The 21,172-nt window shown below is 38.2% G+C and overlaps 1 protein-coding gene across 7 annotated transcripts in view; it reads left to right on the top strand.

The window, feature by feature from the left end:
• LOC117162782 (EGFR adapter protein) overlaps window positions 1-21,172 on the top strand; it is a 276,395-nt gene that overhangs the window by 249,671 nt on the left and 5,552 nt on the right. For all 7 annotated transcript variants that reach the window (XM_033344736.2, XM_033344737.2, XM_076620896.1 and 4 more), the window contains 3 exons: window positions 16,229-16,375; window positions 19,080-19,268; window positions 20,347-20,786. In XM_033344736.2, coding sequence (XP_033200627.1) covers window positions 16,229-16,375; window positions 19,080-19,268; window positions 20,347-20,786 — 776 coding nt within the window. The remainder of the gene's footprint in view (window positions 1-16,228; window positions 16,376-19,079; window positions 19,269-20,346; window positions 20,787-21,172) is intronic.

Here is a 21,172-nt window from a genome sequence, read left to right as displayed (position 1 = left end):
GATTGATTTCAAATCAATTGCAAAATAAAATAATTCAAAAATAATTACAGTAATCGTGCCTCGTTTTGGTGCTTACGTAATTTAAAAAAGTTTTACGTAATCTGTTAATACTTTAAAGATACAGTCTTCAAATTTTTCCTAAATTACACTACAAACTTTCTGTACTGTCCGATAGATATAGGAAAAAAGAATAGATTAGAAAAATGGAAGAATATAAAAGGAAATATAATGGTGGTGCTGGCCGAAGAGAATGGTGTCGGTGGTGGCGATGGTACCGATGGTAGGGCTGCAGGCAGGACGGGAAATCTAGAGGAATGGGAGATATGGCCGTGACCGCGTGGAATGCGTGGAATGTGGCCCGTCACGCGCGCCGGGGCCAGGGCAAAGCCACGGCAACCTACCGTCCTTTCGGTCCACTTCGATCCTCGTTTCTTCCTCTTTACACCTAAGACGTCCACCTAAAATTGCGTATCAATTTACCGCAGTTCCTCGATTATACGTGCAACTTCAATTGAATTTTCCTGCACATTCTTTTCCAGTTATTCTTCGATCTCGAACGTCAAATTTCTTTCACTTATATAAGAATGTATATTACATATGCATCGTGCAGGTGTTACGTATATGTATGTAAATAGAATGCCTGTAAATATGTGTTGTTTGAAATACGTAACGAGGATAGCGGGGAGAAGTTTTTTCTTTTTCACGTTCATGATTATATTGCAAAGATAATGCGATTTTCTCAGTTCTTTAAAAATTCTATTTTTACTTTATTACTTACTTTAATTATATTGTTTTCTATCTTTCACGTTCCTGATTACGTTGCAGAGAAATACAATTTTCTCAGTTTTTTTTAGAAAAACTGTGTTAGAGTTACTTCATTATTTATTATTTATATTGTTCTATCTTTTGTTTCAAGTTTTTAAACGAAATATAATATTTTTATTTTATTAGCATAATATCAGTCAATTTTCTAAATTTATACTTTAAGGATTAGGAATAATCGACAACATATAAAATGTTATTTTTTTTATTATTATTGTTCTATGCAGCAGTTTTAGTAGAAATGTTCCTTTTAACTTACGCATCAAACCTAACGCATATAATTAATTTCAAACGAAACTTCATACACGTATGAGATGAATTTTCGTCGATACAAAACAATAGCTGTGTAACCTCAATTTTTGATTCTACAATTTCATTACTCAAAAGTCAGCTGGTCCATAATGACGTTCGGATGAAATGTAAACCGTGATTAAGCAGGTGTACTTTCTACGATAACAACATCTATCATCTCACGAAACATCTTTGGAGAATTGACTAAATTGCAAAGCTCTTTGGTTGCCAGGAAAATCAATCAAGGTATCCCGCACCTGCCTCCGTGGTTTACCAGTTAAAAAACGCTTCAGGCCACTAAAGAATCTTCTTCGTTACTAGATACTTTGTGGTAAATTGTACGTTCAAGATTTTCAGACAGACTTAGGAAAGGAACAGCTACTTCGTGTAGAAAAAGGAATTCATCTTTCGATATAAATAACTGAAATACTACTACTGTATGAAAATATAGAATATGATATAGTACAATTAAAATAATACAAAGATATTATAAGACAATATAAATATAATAAATATTAAGAAAACAAAATTTGCAATATTTTGAAATTTTAAGACAAGAGCAATTTAAATATCTTTTACGCGCGTTTCAAAATGTTTCTATGCAAAATTTATGCTTCTCGTAAGACTTTAGAATAAGTAACATTTTCCTCTCGCGTTATTTATTACTCCTAAAAGGAAGTTGTACGTACATACATAAGTTGTACAAATTAAACGAGACACTTTATGAAGCTTGGAAAGTTCCATACGATTTAACAAAATCAAACTGAAGTGCTACATAGATTAATATTCGTGAGAATACTTGCAATACGAGCTTGATAGCCAGCTTTTCTGTTTCTTTTTTGTAGTGTTCGATTCATTCGTAATGTTCGTTGTGTTACTCTCTTTCCTGCGAGAAGTGTAAATTCTTGCATATTTCGTTACATTATTATTTATAGGCGAAAGTTCTCCGTAACTCTCTTAGCTCCGCTTTAAAATAACATATCAAATAAATTTGAGGAATATCCAATTTATAAAGATTATAAGATGTTTAAGTTTATTTATGAAGTTCGTTCAAGTTTCTTCAAAGTTTGTATCATGTAAATATATGTACTTTCTACGTAATTTCGAAACTTCTGTTTATCATGTCTACAGCAAACCTCTCTAGTTTAACTTAGGAACTTCGATAAACGAAGGGGATATAAAACGAACGAGTCATTGGTACACCACACGAAGTACCTGTTCCTTTCGATCTAAACGTTCGCATTGTTAATTAAAATATACACTCCAACTTCCTCCTCTTTCATAATTATTGAAACATTTATATTAGAAACACGAGATAAACCTGAAGAATTATCAAACTATTATCGAAGTATTTAGAGATTCTTCAATTTGAAATCGGAGTTTCTAAAAATCAACAGTAGAATAGTAATAGTCTCGCCTATGAATAAAATAATAAAATTAACTTTTCTGTCGCATTTACATACAGAATAGGGAAATAAATCTGCTCATCTTGAATATTTCCCTTACTCGTAACAATATGAGAAAAGTGTCATATACTATACTTGCACGCTACAAAGGGAAACATAGTACGATGCGAACGTTTCTTGCGTGGGTGAAGGCATAGAAACGACTTCAAGGTCATCTCTAATTTCTTACACGCAACACCGAGCTTTTTATCACGATGTGTGACAACCGGTATCGAGACGACTCGACCTTGTTAAATTCATCATTGAATTCTAAAAGCCCGCATTATTTCCATCGGATCGGGACTAGATTTCACCGAAGAAAAGAAATACCGTCGAGATGATCGTAGATTCACACGGTCGCTGTCGGTAAAAAAAAAGTCTAACAACGGCTCGGTTGACGTCGAGTGAACGATTAGTGAAAGAAACCCGGATCTAATTGTACGAACGTTTAGTTAGAGAGCCAGTGGGTTCGTCGTAGTCAATGTGTAGAAGAAGAAGGAGCAAAATAAAGAGAACGATGATTTCATCGCGTTTAAATTCGGAGCAGAGTCTGTCCTTCCACGGGGCGGGAATCTCAGGATCGTATTTTCGTTTGTCGGTCGGGATAGCCGGTCTTGCACCGCCTACAACGAGGATAAATTTTTCTCGATGACACGACCTTACGCCCTGCCGCGGAGCATCGATCTTCGATCCCGAAAGCTCCTTCTTCTCCTCCTCCATTATTCCCGGAATAATTCGAGCTTGGATAGCTGACCTTTCAAAACCGTTTACTCGAAGCCAGCTAACTATCACGATCTGGGCTAATCGAAGGAGATTCAACAGGATAAATTGACCTGGATTTATTCCCACGCTGGTAGTTGGCGATATATAGCTTTCCCATGGCGATACTCTCTCCTCGATGGTTACGTACCAGCTCGCTAATTGCACCATGTATTTACTGATTAATGCTTCGCTCAAGGAATTCTCGATAATACGTCGCCGCCACCTGCATTCCGATTACAATGAACGAGAATCAACGATGACTTAATTCTATACACTTTCCACTTTGTACCTTCGTTTACTTCGTTCGTTTTCATTGTTTCATTTTATTTATCCTTCTTCTTATTATGTACGTATTCTTATTTAGATTTGGAAACTTGTTAAATGTATACACAGTGTGTACGGGATGTATCGATCGGATTTTTCTTAGTCAATTAAAACGAGATTATCGTAGTCGCTGTGGCACAGGAAAATTGGATAAGATTAAGACAAAGCAGAAAGAGTACAAGGAATATTTTCTGAGACCTTGTTACATGCGTGTTATCATAGTCAAACCTGGACAGAATATCTGCATAAAACGATAACAAATTTAGAAAATTGGATTTTCCCCTTTGAGGTGGATTTTTTTACAGGCTACGATATACTTCAAGTTTGACAAAATTATAGATCAATCACTATATACGATTTCATCTACGATAAGATCCTACTATATACTATACGCTATAGGAACCTGCGTTGCGATAAGCTTCGATGATATCCGAAAAACCAAACAAATCCAGTCGCATCTCTGAAAGACGTTTGCCATAAACGTGCCGTACATACGACGATTAAGGAAGCGCGAACCAACTTACTACGCAAGCCGATAAAAATTGAAGTGTCGATAGGAAAATTCCGCTAAAGTTACGTAGAACTCGTGTGGCGGCCTATTAACCGCAAGACGTATGCCTAAACGTTGGAAAAGAATTTTAAGCCGCGAATAAGTGCCGTGCGAATGGTCGGCCGTTTGATACTTCAATTTATCACACGGAATATCCGGATTCTTCGCGCAGGAACAGATGCGCCAAGAGCAGGCTGACATGACATGTTTCGGGGACACAGAGAGTCAGAAAATCGCGTAGGACGTACTGACACTAGACTAGAAAAGCAAAGTATGTAGATATATGTATACAGATATAAGAGGAAGGAAAAGGACCGTTGGAGCGTAGCGTAATGTCTTACCACGAGTTTGTCCCCATGGGAGAACAAGCTGCCGGCATTATCGCAAAAAAGCTAAAGCGTCTGTATCTACACGGTGACAATGTAGTTAACCACTCGTGATGAGAATCACGACCGGTACCGGAGAAGCATCTCCTGGGTGAATACAAAATACAGGGGACGTTCTTTACGAGCCACTAGCTCTCCCGTATGGCAATATTTATTTTTGTCCGTAGAACGCGCAACCACGATTAAACTTTCACTGTGACGAAGCTTGCGCCTCTGCTGCGTCGCTGGCTAGACGCGTGACGAGCCCATTGTGTTTGTTCTACACGCAGATATGCTCGAAAGAAGAATGACCGAGATGGATGCGCGAAATTCTTCTCCCCGTTTTGCTCTTTCGCGTCATATACGGTCGTTATATTATCGAGATCTAACTTTCCTACGTATGGACGCGCGTATAATGGTCCACGAAGGTATTTCAAATTTAAACATTTACAAGAACTTAATGAGACGTAAGTATCGTGATTACGGGGTTGAACAGTTTCCATTTGAAACCACGACGATAAATAAAAAGGGTTCAAATGATTATTCCGGACTAAATATTAAATATATCGAAAAAGATGGACATAAAATACAAGGCATATTTTTATTACGAGTCCTTCAACTTTATCGTATCAAAACGCGTTACGATAGAGCCAATAAAGTGTAAAATTATTCTGAATCTTCCCATATTTGTAATTTCGTTAATTTACAAAAAATTTAATTAATCTAAAAGACAAATTACAAAATTACACTTATTACGTTATTATACAATTAATTAAAATTTTAATTATAAAGAAATTACATTACATATTAAACGAAATTTTTTTATAAATACACCCACGTCTGTTTTCCATCTGTTAGTAACAATAATAAAGTCGTTTTACGCCCGCGTCCTCGCATATTAAAAATAACATATCACACATCGAGTTATTATCAGAAACAAAGTACTCACGTGTTTTAACCGGTAGCATACGGTCAGTAGCTTCTACGAGCTCCTGGTCATGGTAATACCAGTAGAAAAGATTCGGCTCGTTATCGGCAACAAATTAATTTTCCCAGTATGCTAATAATCTTCCACTCGAGCGGAAGGAAAGTAGCTAAGAGGAGAAGAACCGTATCTTGCCGTTACGTAATCCCGAGACGCGTGTCGTCGCTGGTCGTGTCATTACGAAATCGTCCACATTGAAAGCAAACATTTATATGTACACACGAGATATTCAAATTGAAAAGGATTCGTCCATTCCACGGTATCTCGCAGGTTTATCGCGTTTTCCTTCGCGTCTGCCTACGCGATGAATGCGTGCGGTCAACAATGTACAACACGTTCTTTGCTATTTCGAGATGCACATTGCGAGCTGTGCGGGTTGTGAGCGCAAACAACTTATGAGATGGCGTAGCCCGACAGCAATTATAGCGCTACTCGCCCCGTAATTGAAATATTTCGAAGCTGGCGCGAGCATCCACCTCGACTACAAGCCTGAAAATCATAAAATTATTCGGACGGATGATTCGCAATTGGGTCGCAGGGTAGAAACCAATCCGCAGGAAATGTAACGGGTCCGATATCTCTTTTTTCTTTTTATTGTTTTCCGATCGGCAATCGAATTGCCACCTCTGTCCGCGTCAATTTTTCTAGGTACGTTCTTTTGGTGTTTTTGGATTTAAATGAAACGAAAATTATATCTATCAACGCGTATAATTCCGATGTAATTTTCGGCCAGAGGCGAAATTGCGATCTTTCTTAATGAGAATTGGCTTTGCGCAATTATATTTCAATTATCGAGGGATATACCGTGAATATCGTTGTTTAATTTTTATTGGCTCCGCTTTCCGAATTTCATGCGCGAAATGATCGATTCGATGTACGAATTTTATACGGGATAAAGAATCGTAGACGCCGAGTTTTCTTTTCTTTTTAATTAAGTGCTATTAAAGGGACTATTTAAGTATTTAAATATCTTGTACTACTCATTTTAAGTATTTAATACTATTCGTTTAATGTACGATAAAATACATTTTTTTTAGACAATCGATAAGGAACAGAATTTTTCACATTTCTTAGATAAATATCTTAACTTTCTTTTTATTTATATTATGACAACGATAGAATCAACGTTAGGTTATTTGCAAAATTCTCTGTCTATAGATCGTTTAATTGTTTAAATATCGATTAGATAAAAAAGCTTCTAAAAAAACAGAGAAACTATCGTCGCTGATGGATATCGATGTTTTAATTAATTGATAGCGATATATAAGCTGCACAAGTGAACAATGAAATACCCGTGAATTTATTATTAATATTAGCAAATCTTTAAATACGTAAACAATTTAAATTTATAATCTCCATTGATTCCACGAAACGATGACTACCTATTTAACAATTTAATTACGTTATTTTCATCGCTCTATCTACCCGTATCGCTAAGCTCCACGTAATTTTACTAAAAAGTTAGCAAAAGGTTACAAGTGGAAACGTGTACCAGGTACCCACGCTTCGACACAAACACAAATACACGTGATTACTCGCGTCGTGCTACGATATCCGAATAGCCAACCGCAATCAGATGCCGGGCAATTTGTCTGAATCGCGTGGAGTTAAAGATTTTCGGTAACGTTAACTTTAACTCGTGGAGCGTCAGAAACGGTGGGCAAAGAGAGGGAAAAAAGGATGGCTGGCTGGAAGCAACAAAACGAAATGAAAATGTCGAGGAAAAGAGGAATCTCGGTGAGCGCGGCGCGGCGGTACATCTTTTTGTCGGATCCTCGGCAATGGCCGTGGTATGTCGTATATAACGAAACGCCCTTACACGAACGAGGAGAAATAGAAGGAAGAAGAGTGACCAGGCGGAGCGACAGAGGGGGTGGAAGGCAATGGTGGAGGGCTAGGAACGAGAAGGGGTGAGAAGGGAAGGGAAATGGCGTGCAGCTTTCCAGCAGGCCACAGTGCAAATGCAAGCCTTGAATGTGTAATAAGCACTCACGTCGCAACCCTTGGCTAGACCAGCGGCTCGTATCTGCGTTTAGAAAGGTCCTGGCCACGCATACGCTGGCAGGTAGCGCGTCGCTACGCGTGCCGCCAACATCGTGTGGGATCGTCGTACAGTCCGCACGTGAATGCTCGCTCGGTTTGTGGTGTACGTCGTCGTTCAGAATGATACGGCACCATGGTCGACGCAACTTTGATTGCGAATGGATGACGACGACGACGTCACGGCCCGCTGCCAGGCATCGAGGCAAACACGCATCGCCGAGGCACCGCCGAGATACCCGGTGTACCCGGCGGTGAAAACAGGGTGAAATGGCAGATAGAGAGGCAGACAGGCTATCGCTCTCTTTTCCAAAGCTCATAAAAGCCACGGTGGTGCGTATTAATGCGCCACGTTGACGGTGCGCGCCACGAAAGCCACCTAAAAGACGACGCATTGTGCGAACAGCAATGAGAATATACCACCCTTCTACTTACTTTTTACATTCGTCTTAACCGTCACGCGGCCGACTCCACACCGGATATATTGTGCGCGATCCACCCTCGGCCGCATTTTTGCGAATCCCTTTTCTTTTCTGCTCTCGTCCGCCCTACGGTTTTGGATAAACCTTTTGTCGGATTTATCGTCTATTTGTTGAACGAAGATCGGTCTCGAACCAGACGTAGAGTTTTCTAGCGTTTGTAACCGACGCACTCGTGCCTTTTTTGATCTCGAACAGAGGGGAACGGCGCTGCTTTGAAGAAGTTGCCACGAGACGACGACGACTGTGTGTTCGTGGAAAGTCTTTCGTCCACAGCTTTTGCTATTTTTTTCCATATAGGAAAATTAGCTAGAAATACGAAGCAAGCGCCGTGTTATTTTTAATAGGAAATTCACTCGATAGCAGGCGAATTGCACGTAACCACGATGGGTTTGATTTCATTGGACATTGTATAGGTATCTACGATATGTCAGTCCGAAGCCACACAATCATTTGACGCGTAGGTACGGATCATGCGACGCCAAAAATAAACTATAGAAACGCACAAGGAATAATATTGTTCCAATGTACGTACAATGTAACGTTTCCTGTTTCACGTGATCCCATGATATAGAGGAAACAGATGTTCTATCACCGGGAAATAGAGTAGCGCTCAAGTATTAAGTAAATATTAAACTAAATCCATTTTGGAAAGCTGTTATAGCTATTGGGAAATGTTTAAAATACTTCTCCATAATCTAACAATTAATTTAAATTTACACGTATGTGTATGATAGAAATATTCGTTATGTTAATTAAAAATACAATTTTACAAGGTAACAGAGGCTACGGAATAAAATATCTAACAGTATAAGGTTCGACGATAATAAAATCCATTGCCATTTGAAGCATAATTTATGCGATTTAATAATTTTTCAAAGAATTTCTAAGTGAATTTACTTGGCATTGTGAAACGAGCTTATTATTATACGTTTGCCAAAACTCGTTACTAAACTTAGGATGTAGCCATGGAATTACTTGCTTGGATCTTATGATTGAACGCAATTGTACAATAGTTCAAATCGCTGAAAGAAACAAAAAGAAGGAATAAATGCGCAAGTTCTTGGGAAACAAAACTCGATTATTGGACACTCCTAACAAGATATCGTTAAACAAGACATCTATACGCTGGTTCTCGAAACGATAGAGAAGAACAACACTTCGCCACACTGAAACTCGCCAGCAATTTCTAACTAGTTCGCAAGAAATCTCGTTAACGAATTTATTCGCTATGACTTTATCAAGTTCAGAGCGGGAAAGGATCTTTGTACTTTTAGTTCATGCAACCCCTGCTACCGCTCCCATCCGCTCAGCTGTAACGTTAAAACTCGCTTAACTGTTTTCGGAAAATAGTAATTACTATGCAGTACCGGTTCGTAAAATTATGCAACTCAATGACAAATATTTTTACAAGTTACAAGTGTTATACATTCTTCGAACGCAGTTGAACGTTTTAATTTGCATTTAATATCATTTAATGCGCTACGTTATGCAAAAATGTTTTATACATATAGAAATATTAAACAACTGAGATTAAACGGTGAATCGATAAAGAGAGAAACAAAGGAAATATTTCGTAAAGTAAAAGCTACTAAATAAGTGGAATTTAAGTAACCATCCAGATATAATTTCAATTTTACTCTCGAAAACTTTACAGCCAATTACAAAATGTGACGGATAACGTTACGGTTACAACAAAATTTTTAATATACGTTTATTAATTTCTACTTTGATATAGTACTATAGCATACAATTATGAACAGTATATTATAAATTAGAAACATATTAATTGCAGTTTCAATTCAATCTCTTGGCATATTTTATACACACTGTTCTCCAAAAACTGTTTCTCCTATTTTCGATGGAAATTACTGTAAATCATTCAAATATTATATTACTCGTAAACCGTTCTGACGCGTTTCGATAAATTATTTGTAAACTGATCTGTTATTTCCTGCGACGCGATAGCTCGAACCATACTCGATTATTTCCTTCTGACAAGTCGCGTTTCTCAAAATGTACAGCTAACTCCTCTCACCTCTTGGAAGCAGTACCGATTGAAACTGATTTCTCTTGCGAATTCCAAGCGTACCAAGCATCGGATAACGTGCATCGAGAGACGGGATCAAATTCGCAGTCACTGGCCACTGACAACCGATCGCTGCCGCTACGGACTACGGACGCAGTTATCAAACCCCGCATGCACGCGTGATTGATCTACGTGATCTTCGTTAAAATTCTGGTTGACCTATGCTAACAGAAGGGTTGAAAAATAAAATAGAAATGAAACAAGTTCAGTGAATCGTTTTATTCATTACCACCACTTCTTTCTTTTTCTTTTTTTTTGAGGCTCGGTTTAAAACGATTACGATTCGAAAACATTGATTAGAAACGTTAATTTGCAAGAGGCTTGATCTTTCTGAAACGAAAAAAAATTGTTATATAACTATACACATACGCGGAGATAAATTATGGGAACACATACGACGTCGCGCTGTATTAAATAGTTTAGAAAATGTTACAAATGTCAAATAAAAATAAAAAATTGGAAGATATCTTTCGTTTAAAACTTGTATACTATGTTGCTACCCTTTCGCATGGCAATAAATGTATATTACGCATAAACTATTTATGATTGTTGTGCGTATATCGTATAATTGTTATCAATGTTGGATTCTCAGGCGGAATTCGCAATTATTTTCGAGAGTTTCGGTTTGAACATTACGCGAGGATTTCAATCATTCGGAGAGCACCATTTCTCATCCTTTCAGAGTAGTCCTAAAAGGATCAGGTGATAAATGTACCCCATAAATATATGTATGTAACTAACTGATGATTTGCACTTATAGGACTGAGCGAGTGCCCTGGCACTGCATTTAAAGCGTTTGCCAAACCCCTTAACCGTTCTACTGGCAAAGTCACGATTATAAGCTTTATTTATTAAACAAGCGATACATATTATTTACAAGGCGTGTTATAAAAATATGTTATATCTTCTTGTATCTTCTAAACGATTTTTACTTACTTAATACGTAATAAATTTCCGCTTCTTACGAGCGAACGTGATTCGAACGAGCGGCTCTTCCGACGAAATCGAATTTAAAACGTAGGGTAGAATGACAATAAAGAAATCCTGTGTAATCACGCTGATCCGTTTCCGAATGATTTCCTACATTGATAACGACAGGTTGACGCGACCACGGTAAATGCCGTGAGTAAAACGTCCAGGATTCTCAACGAGTTAATCCTCGATCATATACGATGGTAGACAATCTTCAAAAAAAAAAAAGAAGACTGCATCATTTGAACTAACTACTTGTTTCTACTAAAAACGTTGATTCATACGACAAGTCATAGAACAGTTGGCTATAAGTGTAGAAAAAAAAATTAAGGGGTTATTCTAGTCTAGAGGCATGAATTTCGGGAGATTTTTGAAGCTCTGTACAAAGGAAACAAAAAATATCTTTGCTATCCTTTTTCTTAGCATTTGTTTATTGATATTTTAAGATTACGTAAAAAATTCACCGAAAAAGAACTCAAAATTCACAAAGTTATGAGCTGGCAAAGTGGGTGGTGCTAAAAAAAAGGTGTCCTGGCGTGCATGATTTCAACCCTTCTGGTCATCTGAAACAAAAAATCCGAATAGATTCTTAATTAGTATAGATGCCGCTATAGTATGAACCTTGGAAAAGTCAAAACAACATTTTTTCACAAAATGGCGGCCGTTTGAAGGAAAGTTTCTTGTTTCGCATGTTTTTTTTAACAATTCCGAATGTTCAAAAAGTAGTAAACTTAAGAATTTTGATCTGAGCGTGGTTCAGGCGATAGAGGAATGTATAAAGAACATTCATACCAAATTTCAAATAAATACTCGAACTAGATACTATTAGGTTGTCGGAAAAGTTTCTTTCGTTTCATAAGGCGAATTCATAATAGATGAACAACAATTTCTGTTTTATATTATTTTATTAAATTAGGTATGCTCCATTTCGTGCATAATTCAATAAACTAATATAAAACAAAAAACATTGTGCGTCTATTATTTCCTTATAAAACGAAAGAAACATTTCGGACAACATTAAATAACATTGCGCGAAATAGCAAAGGAAATACTCCGCCTAGCAAAACCCCGTTCGTTGGTCGATATTTTCGATGCGTTATTATGAACAAAAAGTCGTTTACCATGCGGCCGCATTTCTCTCGCTATAAAATTCCTCGTAAATATTCGCAATTCCATCGTAAAGCGGACGACGAAAGATGAACTAAATGGCCGCGTGAAACAACTCTCAGCTCCGATCACCTGTTTCGCGCGGCCTGTCGCCGGGCATCGCGGCACGAAATAAAATTCGCTTGGACGATCGGCGCCGGTCGATTCCCGATGCGGCGTCGCCGAAAAACCTGGATATGAAACACGCCGTATTCCGGCCGCAGACACGAAGAATACGCGCGTCGCACCAGCACCATGTTCGCATTCGGTTCCCATTTCGAATATCCGGCTTAGGGAAACGTCGACCACAGCCTCCAGGATAGTATCGGATGCAGCGCTATCATCTCCCTCGTTCCTCATTTTACTCTCTTTTTCACCCTTTTCCTGCTGCTCTTCTTCCCTTCCTACCCCCACCTCCCTTTCCACGCTCTTTATCCTTCTTCCTCTTTCTCCTTTTTTCTTCCATCTGTCTTACTTCTTTCTTTTTCACGCTGTGCATCCGCTCTTCTCTCTTCCTATTCTAGTTTCCCACTTGATCTTTCTCTTTTTCACCATCCAGCGTTCTATCATCGCGCTTTGTCCCTCTGTGCGCGTCCTTCGCACATGCCGTGGTATTCGGTCGGCATATGTAAAGTTCCTCCGCGTAGTTTATTTTCTGTATCGACCCCATTTCCGGTTTGCGCCCCCGTCAGGCCTGTCGTATGGATTACACATTACACGTCCGTTTCTTCCTCTTCTAATTTCCCCTAGTTGTATCCGAGCCGCTACGAACGCCACTTAAGCACGTGAAACACCGTGCCTGTGCTCGTGATCGTCATCGGAAATTTCGTCGGGACGCGCGAACGACCACATGCATTGATGCAGACCGCACCACCGGCTCGTTTTACGGGCTTCGAATAGTCGGGACAGAGTCGAGTCTCTTTATGGGGAAACGGTAAACTCGTCTGCCAATGCGCCAATGTCCTTCGCACCGTGCGAATGATATACGTTTCAGTTTGCGTAATATATTTCGAAGAGGACGAGCAACATTCTTTCTGTTGTCTTCGGACTCCTCTTTAACTGTACGCGAAACTTTTACGCGTAGTTCTGTGGGATTTTCGCGATTCCATTTTACGGCGATAACGAACGACTGAACATTCGTTCGTAAAACGCTTTACGACAGAGTTACGTTAATGTTAGTTTGTATGGTAGAGATACACTGCGCGTAGCTACGATCAACAGTTTCGGCAAATTAAAAATAAAGGAGGTAGAGGGAAAAATTGACTTTCCTTATATTAATATATTAACGAAAATTGAGAAATTGATTAATCAGATAATGTAAGAATTTACATAAAGTTAGATGAATGTACAAGTTTTTATTAAATTTGCAAACCGATCGTTTGACCGGGTCTGGTAAGGTTAATGTTAATTAACCCGTTGCCTTACGATTTAAGTTCCAATAGCGTGTGCCATAAGCAACAACCATTTCACGGGTTGACTGAGCGCTCAAAGTGATACAAATCGCACGTGTCTTTTGATATACAGGGTGGTTGGTAATTGGTGGTACAAGCGAAAAGGAGGTGATTCTACGCGAAAAAAGAAGTCGAAAATATAGAATAAAAATTTTTTTTTTCAATTTTTCCATCGAGACAACGATCTACAGTGAGATCCGTTATAACGAGACGTAATAAAGTGCACGCGTACCGAGCGAAAATTCAAAGTCGATTTTCTCGAAAACAAAGCCTCGAACGAAAAATTGTTATTCTATATTTTCGACTTCTTTTTTCGCGTAGAATCACCCTCTTTTCGCTTGTACCACCAGTTACCAACAACCCTGTATAAATGCACGTGTAAGGTACAACTAATTTTACTTTACAAGATGTTCGATAAATAATTACTACCAATTGATCATCGAACAAGAAAGATTTATTATCTTGTTAAACAATCATCGGTTTACGATATTTCGAGATACCTTAACGATCAGTTTCTTTTCTAATCGATGTACGTCGTTCTGGGTATCATAAATCATGCGTCAGATACTTTTCAATAATTCAATAATTTAATTGTTAGCATCGATTGCCCGTACGATGTCGATCTGTTTCCAAGAGTAATGTATTGCCGATAGCCGGAAGCATAAATATGTCATCACGTCAAAATTTAGGCTCAATAGCGGCTTTGAGCGACGATACTCCTAAAGCTAAGATCACACTGACAGACAATTGTCCGACAGACACGTGTCGCAGCTAATCAGCATCTGTCTGTCATGGAAAATTCGCCGACAACGAGAGACAAAATTCCAATCCAAAGATAGTTGGTGAACGAAAGCTACATCCACACCGACGAACAATTATTGGCAGACACGCGTCGTCCGGGCAAAAGCCCCGTAAAATGCACGTCCACGAACAAGTATGTTGTTTTCCATGGGAATGGAAAACAAGAGACAACATCTGCGGGAAAATGGAATATGTTTTTTACCTCGTAAAAGATGCAAGCAACGATACCATTGTGCGATGGAGAGACTCGATGACACAGTATTTTCTTTATTTCTCAGGCAAGGAAGGGCGAAAGTAGAAAATTTGAAAATGCATACGGTTTATCGAAATCACTGCAAGCTCACGTACCATTTCTTCGTGGATGTGCCGTAAAGAATTGTTCAAAAATCGAACACAAGACAACTACATTTTTCTTGATGGAACACTGATGACAATGTGTCACGCCATTTCTTATGAAAAGTCATTTACCTGTATATCTATGTTGGAAAACTATTAGCACCGAAAAAAAGATTTGTTGGCAGTGTTGAAAAACATAAATAAAATCATTACAATCATTACATTACAATAAATATCACCAACCAAACATGCGTGTAGTATTTTATGGTAAACAATTTTTTCATCGCTGTAATATTAATTATTTGTATTTATATCATGCCCGACTCCAGAAGTGGACGTATGTATCGGTTGTTTAAAAATCAAGATTTAAAAAGTATTTAAAGCACATACTTTTTGTACTCAAAATGGTTTCAACAATGTTGTATCTCCAACACATCCTCGACTCGTCGACCGAGCTATACATCGCATTTTACACAGTCTACGTACATTTTTTGGCGACTGTCTGCGCACGATGTACGCAGATAATTTTTGTTAGTGTAGACGAGGCTTTAGGGACTAGCGCGGTTCTAATTGCGAGTAAAGAGCCACAGATGTTGTTGCGTCTAGAGTCTAAAAGAATCTGGTGTCACGCCACCCAGTGAGGCAAGAAGATTGACAACGAGTCAAAAGGTTCACCACTTGTGCCATGACCTTCGTGAGATCGAGATCGCTCAAGATCGATATGCGCACTGTCTAACGTATTAAACATAGTAAAAAAATAGAATCTGCATGCGCAAAAGTATGTGCAATAAAAAGTCTCTGATAAAATAATCTGACAAATAATTTAAAAAAAAATTAAGTCTTTCTTCGAAAGCAGTTTAAATTATTAATTAAATAGTAATTAAAATTAAGCAGTTTAAATATTATCAGTGGAACGTGATCGTTCGTTTGCTGGATCACAAAATAATAAGATGCGAATTATTACGAAAAGAAAAAAGATCGATTAAAAATGCCATCGACCCGCAACTAAAGCCAAAGTAAAATTATAAGGACGCTATTTTCAAACGAATTAAATGAAAAAGAAAAAATCGCTTTGATAAACGCAAAGTTACCATTTCCACTTTTAATTGACCATCGATGATTCGAAGTTCGTCTTTGATGTAAACCGAAACATAGAGGATAAAAAGGTGAATAGCGAATTAATTGAAATTCTCTGATGCAATAACAAATTAGTTCGTTGATTAAATTTAGGTCAATCAATCTGACGTTCAAGCACGATATAATTGGCCTTAAACGTGTTTTAAAATGTTTGAACGTAAATGAATAGCAATTACTACGCTTTTATCAAAGCGTGGCAATCGAATAAAACTTCTTCTTCCGTTTTCTTCCAGGCGGAGGAGTTAAACACCATCGTCGGCAATGCTTTTCGTATGGCATACGTGGCGCAGCTTCAGCGCCAACCGATCCTTCAAGATGTGATCTCACCGCAATCATCACCACCTTACCGAAAGGACAAACAAGAGAATCGATCTTCGTGGGTACGTACATATTTTGTCTCGTATCCGTGTCAGTGACGTCGCTTTCTCTTAATTTTTATTTTATCGACGCGTTAACGAAGAAAATTGTATGACTTGTAAATTCTCAGACGATATACACGCGTACTTGATATTTTCTTTATGATACAGCAAGACTTTGTTGATCTCAATAAAAATCAGTGAATTAAATTGTCAATTTGGAATAAAATAAGGAAGAGGCTTAAATTTAAATTACGAATACGATATTTATATAAAATGTTAACATTATCAATAAATGCCTATAGGTATCAATTTTTTTGTACATATAAATTTGCAAATTTGTAGTGCTTTTAAAACTCTATGATAATAATAATGAAACAATATTTTCTACACGCGATAAATTACTATCAACAGGAAACAAATAAGTTATCGTTTCTCTTACAATGCTAAGCGTGTCCCAGATCTTTTTCATCGAGCGATGCCGGCATATCCTGTGAATGAAAATGAAAATGAACAATGAAAATGAATAATGAAAAAACGGGGCAATTTATCAGGGATCGAATTTACTTAAAAATAACTGACAAGTAGAAGATCTCAACTTTGATGATTTTCACCCGTACCTTTAAGTTTCGAAGAAGAACTTTATTTTATCCATTACCTTTAATAGTAGGAACACGCTTTTCGCGATACATTTAATTTAATTTATTACATTACAATTTGGCACGGTTATACCGTAAACAAATATGTCTATTTATCGTTTAGTTCGATAATCTGTTAAAGTACAATGTTGCGAGAACACGGTACTAAGTTTGGAGGGTTAATGAAACTTTTATGTAATGCAATAACCTTTTTTTCCATTACAAGTCACTACTATACATAAAAGTGGAAATAATTGAGCGTTTTCAGCTACTTGATTTTTGAAATTTGAAGTCTTTTTATGTGACTTGGATATAAATTGTATTGTTCGATATTTGAAATTTTCATATCGTTGTGCGAATTTTCATAATATTATATATAATATCACGATATTAACATAATTCGAATTTTAAACATAATATTTTCTTACGATTAAAAGCATCAAACAGAAAAATGAATATCGAGATACAGAATCATCTAAAACGTATAATGCGTATAATTAAAATGTTCAATTCACTAGTTGGTGCATGAATTTTAAAATCGTTATTAAAAAAGAAACATTGAAAATATAAGAGTTTATATTTCATATTTTGTATAAAAACTGGTTGAGATGTGGGTAGATGTTACTTGTCGAATATTTCTACAGAGAAGAAACTCGATTAACGCTATCTAACTTTCTATCGAATTTTATCAACAACCGCGGCAAATAACGAAAAAGGAAAGGAAAAAGATCATCTTTCCAGCGACATGCGTTTAAAACGTGTGTAAATAATGCGACATAACTTCCAAAAGCAAGTAGCTCGGCAATTTACGAATCTCCGCTTTTACATTAAAGTAAATTTGTAAGAGTAAACAGGAAGGAACCTGCTGCGTAAAGTTTATCGCCGCGGAAGCTACCTAAAAGTTTCATTAAACCACCTCTCTCTCCTTCTAAAAATACTAAAGAGCCTGTACGAAAAATTAAGAAAATTCCTAATCAAATTTACGAACAAGATAATTTTCGTCTCGTGTACTTTCGAATGTAAGAAAAAGTCAGTAAGAATGATATCTGACGTAGTCTCACGGGAGCATCAGTCTCCAGTAGAGGTGTCCCATTTACAGGCCACGTTAATTATAAATTCGACCCAAGTCTCTCGGCTCCATCGTGTTTCCAAGTAAACGGTCAGTCCGTCGCGGTATGTCCGCTGGTTCTCCCTACGCAATCGTCCTGGGAATCGTAAGATTCTATCGATAAACTATTTATTAGTTTTCGAGTTACGTTACCCGGCGAATTCGAGACCCCTGCACGATTCCCGTGTCAAAATTCGCAAGTAAAACTTCATAGCTGCCCGCTATATATCTGACGTTTACTGTCTGACAGGTTAAACATTCGATACGATTCCACTGACTTCGTTCTATTTCTTGTAGTTTCTTGGTTACTGGTTTTCTAGTGACATCTATTTCCACGATATTCGCGTAACGATTTGCCGGGTGAAAACGTTAAATGCGAAATGTTAAGTGGTTTGCATATTTAACGTGTGACTTGTAGCTCGTTCGATATTTCGGTTTAAGTGGTCAGAATATTCGCGCGACAAAATTTCTATCACTTCGATATTCGATATTCAGCTACGTCGATCTAGCAAGAAACTCAGAAATTGTGTGTGACTATAAGTTATCACTGTCGTTTGCATTATGTAACGTTTATCGCGTGACCATTTCCACCGACATATCGAAATTTTTTTTTCATATATTCGAAATAAATCTGTTCTTTGTCCTTTGAGGCGAGAACGATTTTCAGCACTCGCATTTTTCAGGAAGAAAATAAAGCATTTCAGAAGATAAACGTATCGATAGAAATTGATGATGAACTGACCGATAAAATTGATATTTCTAAAACCTGAAACTTTCTCGCTCGCCTTAAATGTGTTTGCAGAGTTTAAGTCACGCTAAGTGTAAAATAGCAGCGTGAAGGATATTTATCGCATACTACGTTCGGTCTCTCGACGAGCATTAACGCCGCTGGCTCGAAGTGCTGCCACAGCAAAAAGATGCCAGGCATACGAGCGATCGCAAGTTCGTTAGGAGTTTAACGATCAGTTTCTTTTTGTCGCAGAACAAATCGCTGGCTGGCGACAGCTCGATCGCCGGCGCGGGAGGTGTTTGCAGGAATTCGTCTTCGAATTCGTGGCTAAAAAGTCGGACGTCGCCCACGTCCAGAACTGGAAGCGGCTCGTCTGCGGCGGACATGAACGTACAGCTCGGCAGCGCCGGCTCGCCCACGCTGCGACTCGCTAGCGTGAAGGTGAGCTCACGCGTTCATTCTCTTTCCCTAGTACTTTCGCTCAATGGGTTTTTCAACGCGCGACGTTATTTCACGCCGCTATTCGCCACGGATTTTGAGCCCGACTCACGCTGCCGCCCATAAGCATGTACAGGGCAACACCTGACATATTTCCTGGAAATAGAACGTTTTTCGCTATATAACAATAAAATTTTATATCGTCTAACAAGAAGTGATCTTTCACGAAAAAAAGTAAATCGAAGACGAGGAACAACATTTTATAAAATGAGGTATAATTCTTGAGAGACTCGATTTTTGTCTCGTAGCGAATATGTGTATAACGATACGTACGCTTAATTTTCAATTACATTGCAACTTGATAGGTTTTAGTGAACGCGTCTCTTTTTATAGAATCTACTATCTTATCGGTAAAGTAAGTTGAATATTGGATAAAACAAAAGGTTCAACCAAGGGGCATGTAGATAATTACCTGTATCGTGGTGTATTAAATTATTGCTTGGAAGTTAAGTACGTGATGGATATATTTTCAAAATCGATTTTCCTGAAAGCAAACCTTCGCTTGAAAAATTGTACCCTGTAACATAAGTAAAGTAACTTTATTTACGTTAAAAACGATTATTTACAGGGAATATAATCCTGTCTCCACTCTCTGTGAACAAAAATCGTTTAACAGCAAGTTATCGTTATCACTCTCGATCCTTTCACAGCGCGATAAAACGAAGAATTCAGAACAAACCATTTAGAAAGTTGTTGTTTCTTGTCCTCGATATATCTTGTATTTTTCACACGAGATACAAAAAGTATCGTACGTACTTGTAGCTTTTCGCGAACAATAATCTCAGATAACATCGCGTTATGCACATGCACAGTAACACGTAAGATACGAAATCTGCGCTACAGTCGACGGTTTATTCGAACCTGTCTCGCTATCAAAGAGTTAACAACGAAGAGATTGCAGAAAATCGAACACATCCTTATACTTGCAGCAGTTTTCTATCGAGATTCTCTTGTTCTCTATAAGCAACGTCGTTAAATCGTACTGCGAACATTAATCGACTTTTTCTTCGCACCAAACCAGACACCGAACTCGATCCCGGGTCTACGGCCGACGCACAACTTTACGAACGTTCTCGGCCCTATTACGAACGAGGATGAGCCAAAGAGTATCTCTCAGCAGAGCACACCGAGCAGCGATGAGAGCAACTCACCGACGGAACTAAACTCGTACAAGAGACTAACGGACAAGCCACCTCTGATAAAGCGGCTGGCGATGGGTTTGACAGGTGGACGTGACGTTCTTGGACTGAACGGTGAGGATGACAGCTGCCCCCTCGTCAGTGGTAGCAGCACACCGACGAGCCCATCAAACAGGCCGCATTCTGGGGGTTATATAAACGAGGCGATCATCGACTCCGAGGGTACGAGGCCGACCTACAACAAGATACCCCCGTCTGAAAGCCTGGATAATACTATCAACGCGTCTATTACCGCGAAAAACTTCAACATTGAGAACAACAGGTAATCTCGTAAGAGGAACTATCTTATAGTTAGATCTGTAGCCCTTAATTTCTAAGTAACAATTCGATCGATCTTACGATTTTGATGAAACTTTGCACAAACGTTCGTCAGACTTAGACTAAGAATTTAACGGCAATTTGTTCGTAGCCAGTTTTTAGTTTGAAGGGAGAAATCGTCTCCTTTTATCGGAGTCAGTCGTTCGATGCAAACGCTTATAAATCGTAAACGAAGAAAAGATACGAAAAAGAATCGAGAACAAGTAATGTCAGACGGAGAAGCATTTTATCGTACACAGATTTGTTTTCAATTGTTTCACCGTTATTGGCGTTTGATCGGAGGATAGGGATCTTTTTCTATGTCTATTCTTGCTTTCAACGATTCGTAAT

This window comes from Bombus vancouverensis, chromosome 8, assembly GCF_051014615.1.
Source record: "Bombus vancouverensis nearcticus chromosome 8, iyBomVanc1_principal, whole genome shotgun sequence".
NCBI classification, from domain to species: domain Eukaryota; kingdom Metazoa; phylum Arthropoda; class Insecta; order Hymenoptera; family Apidae; genus Bombus; species Bombus vancouverensis.
Note: the sequence above shows the minus strand (reverse complement) of the source record. Positions and strands in the feature narration are given on the sequence as shown.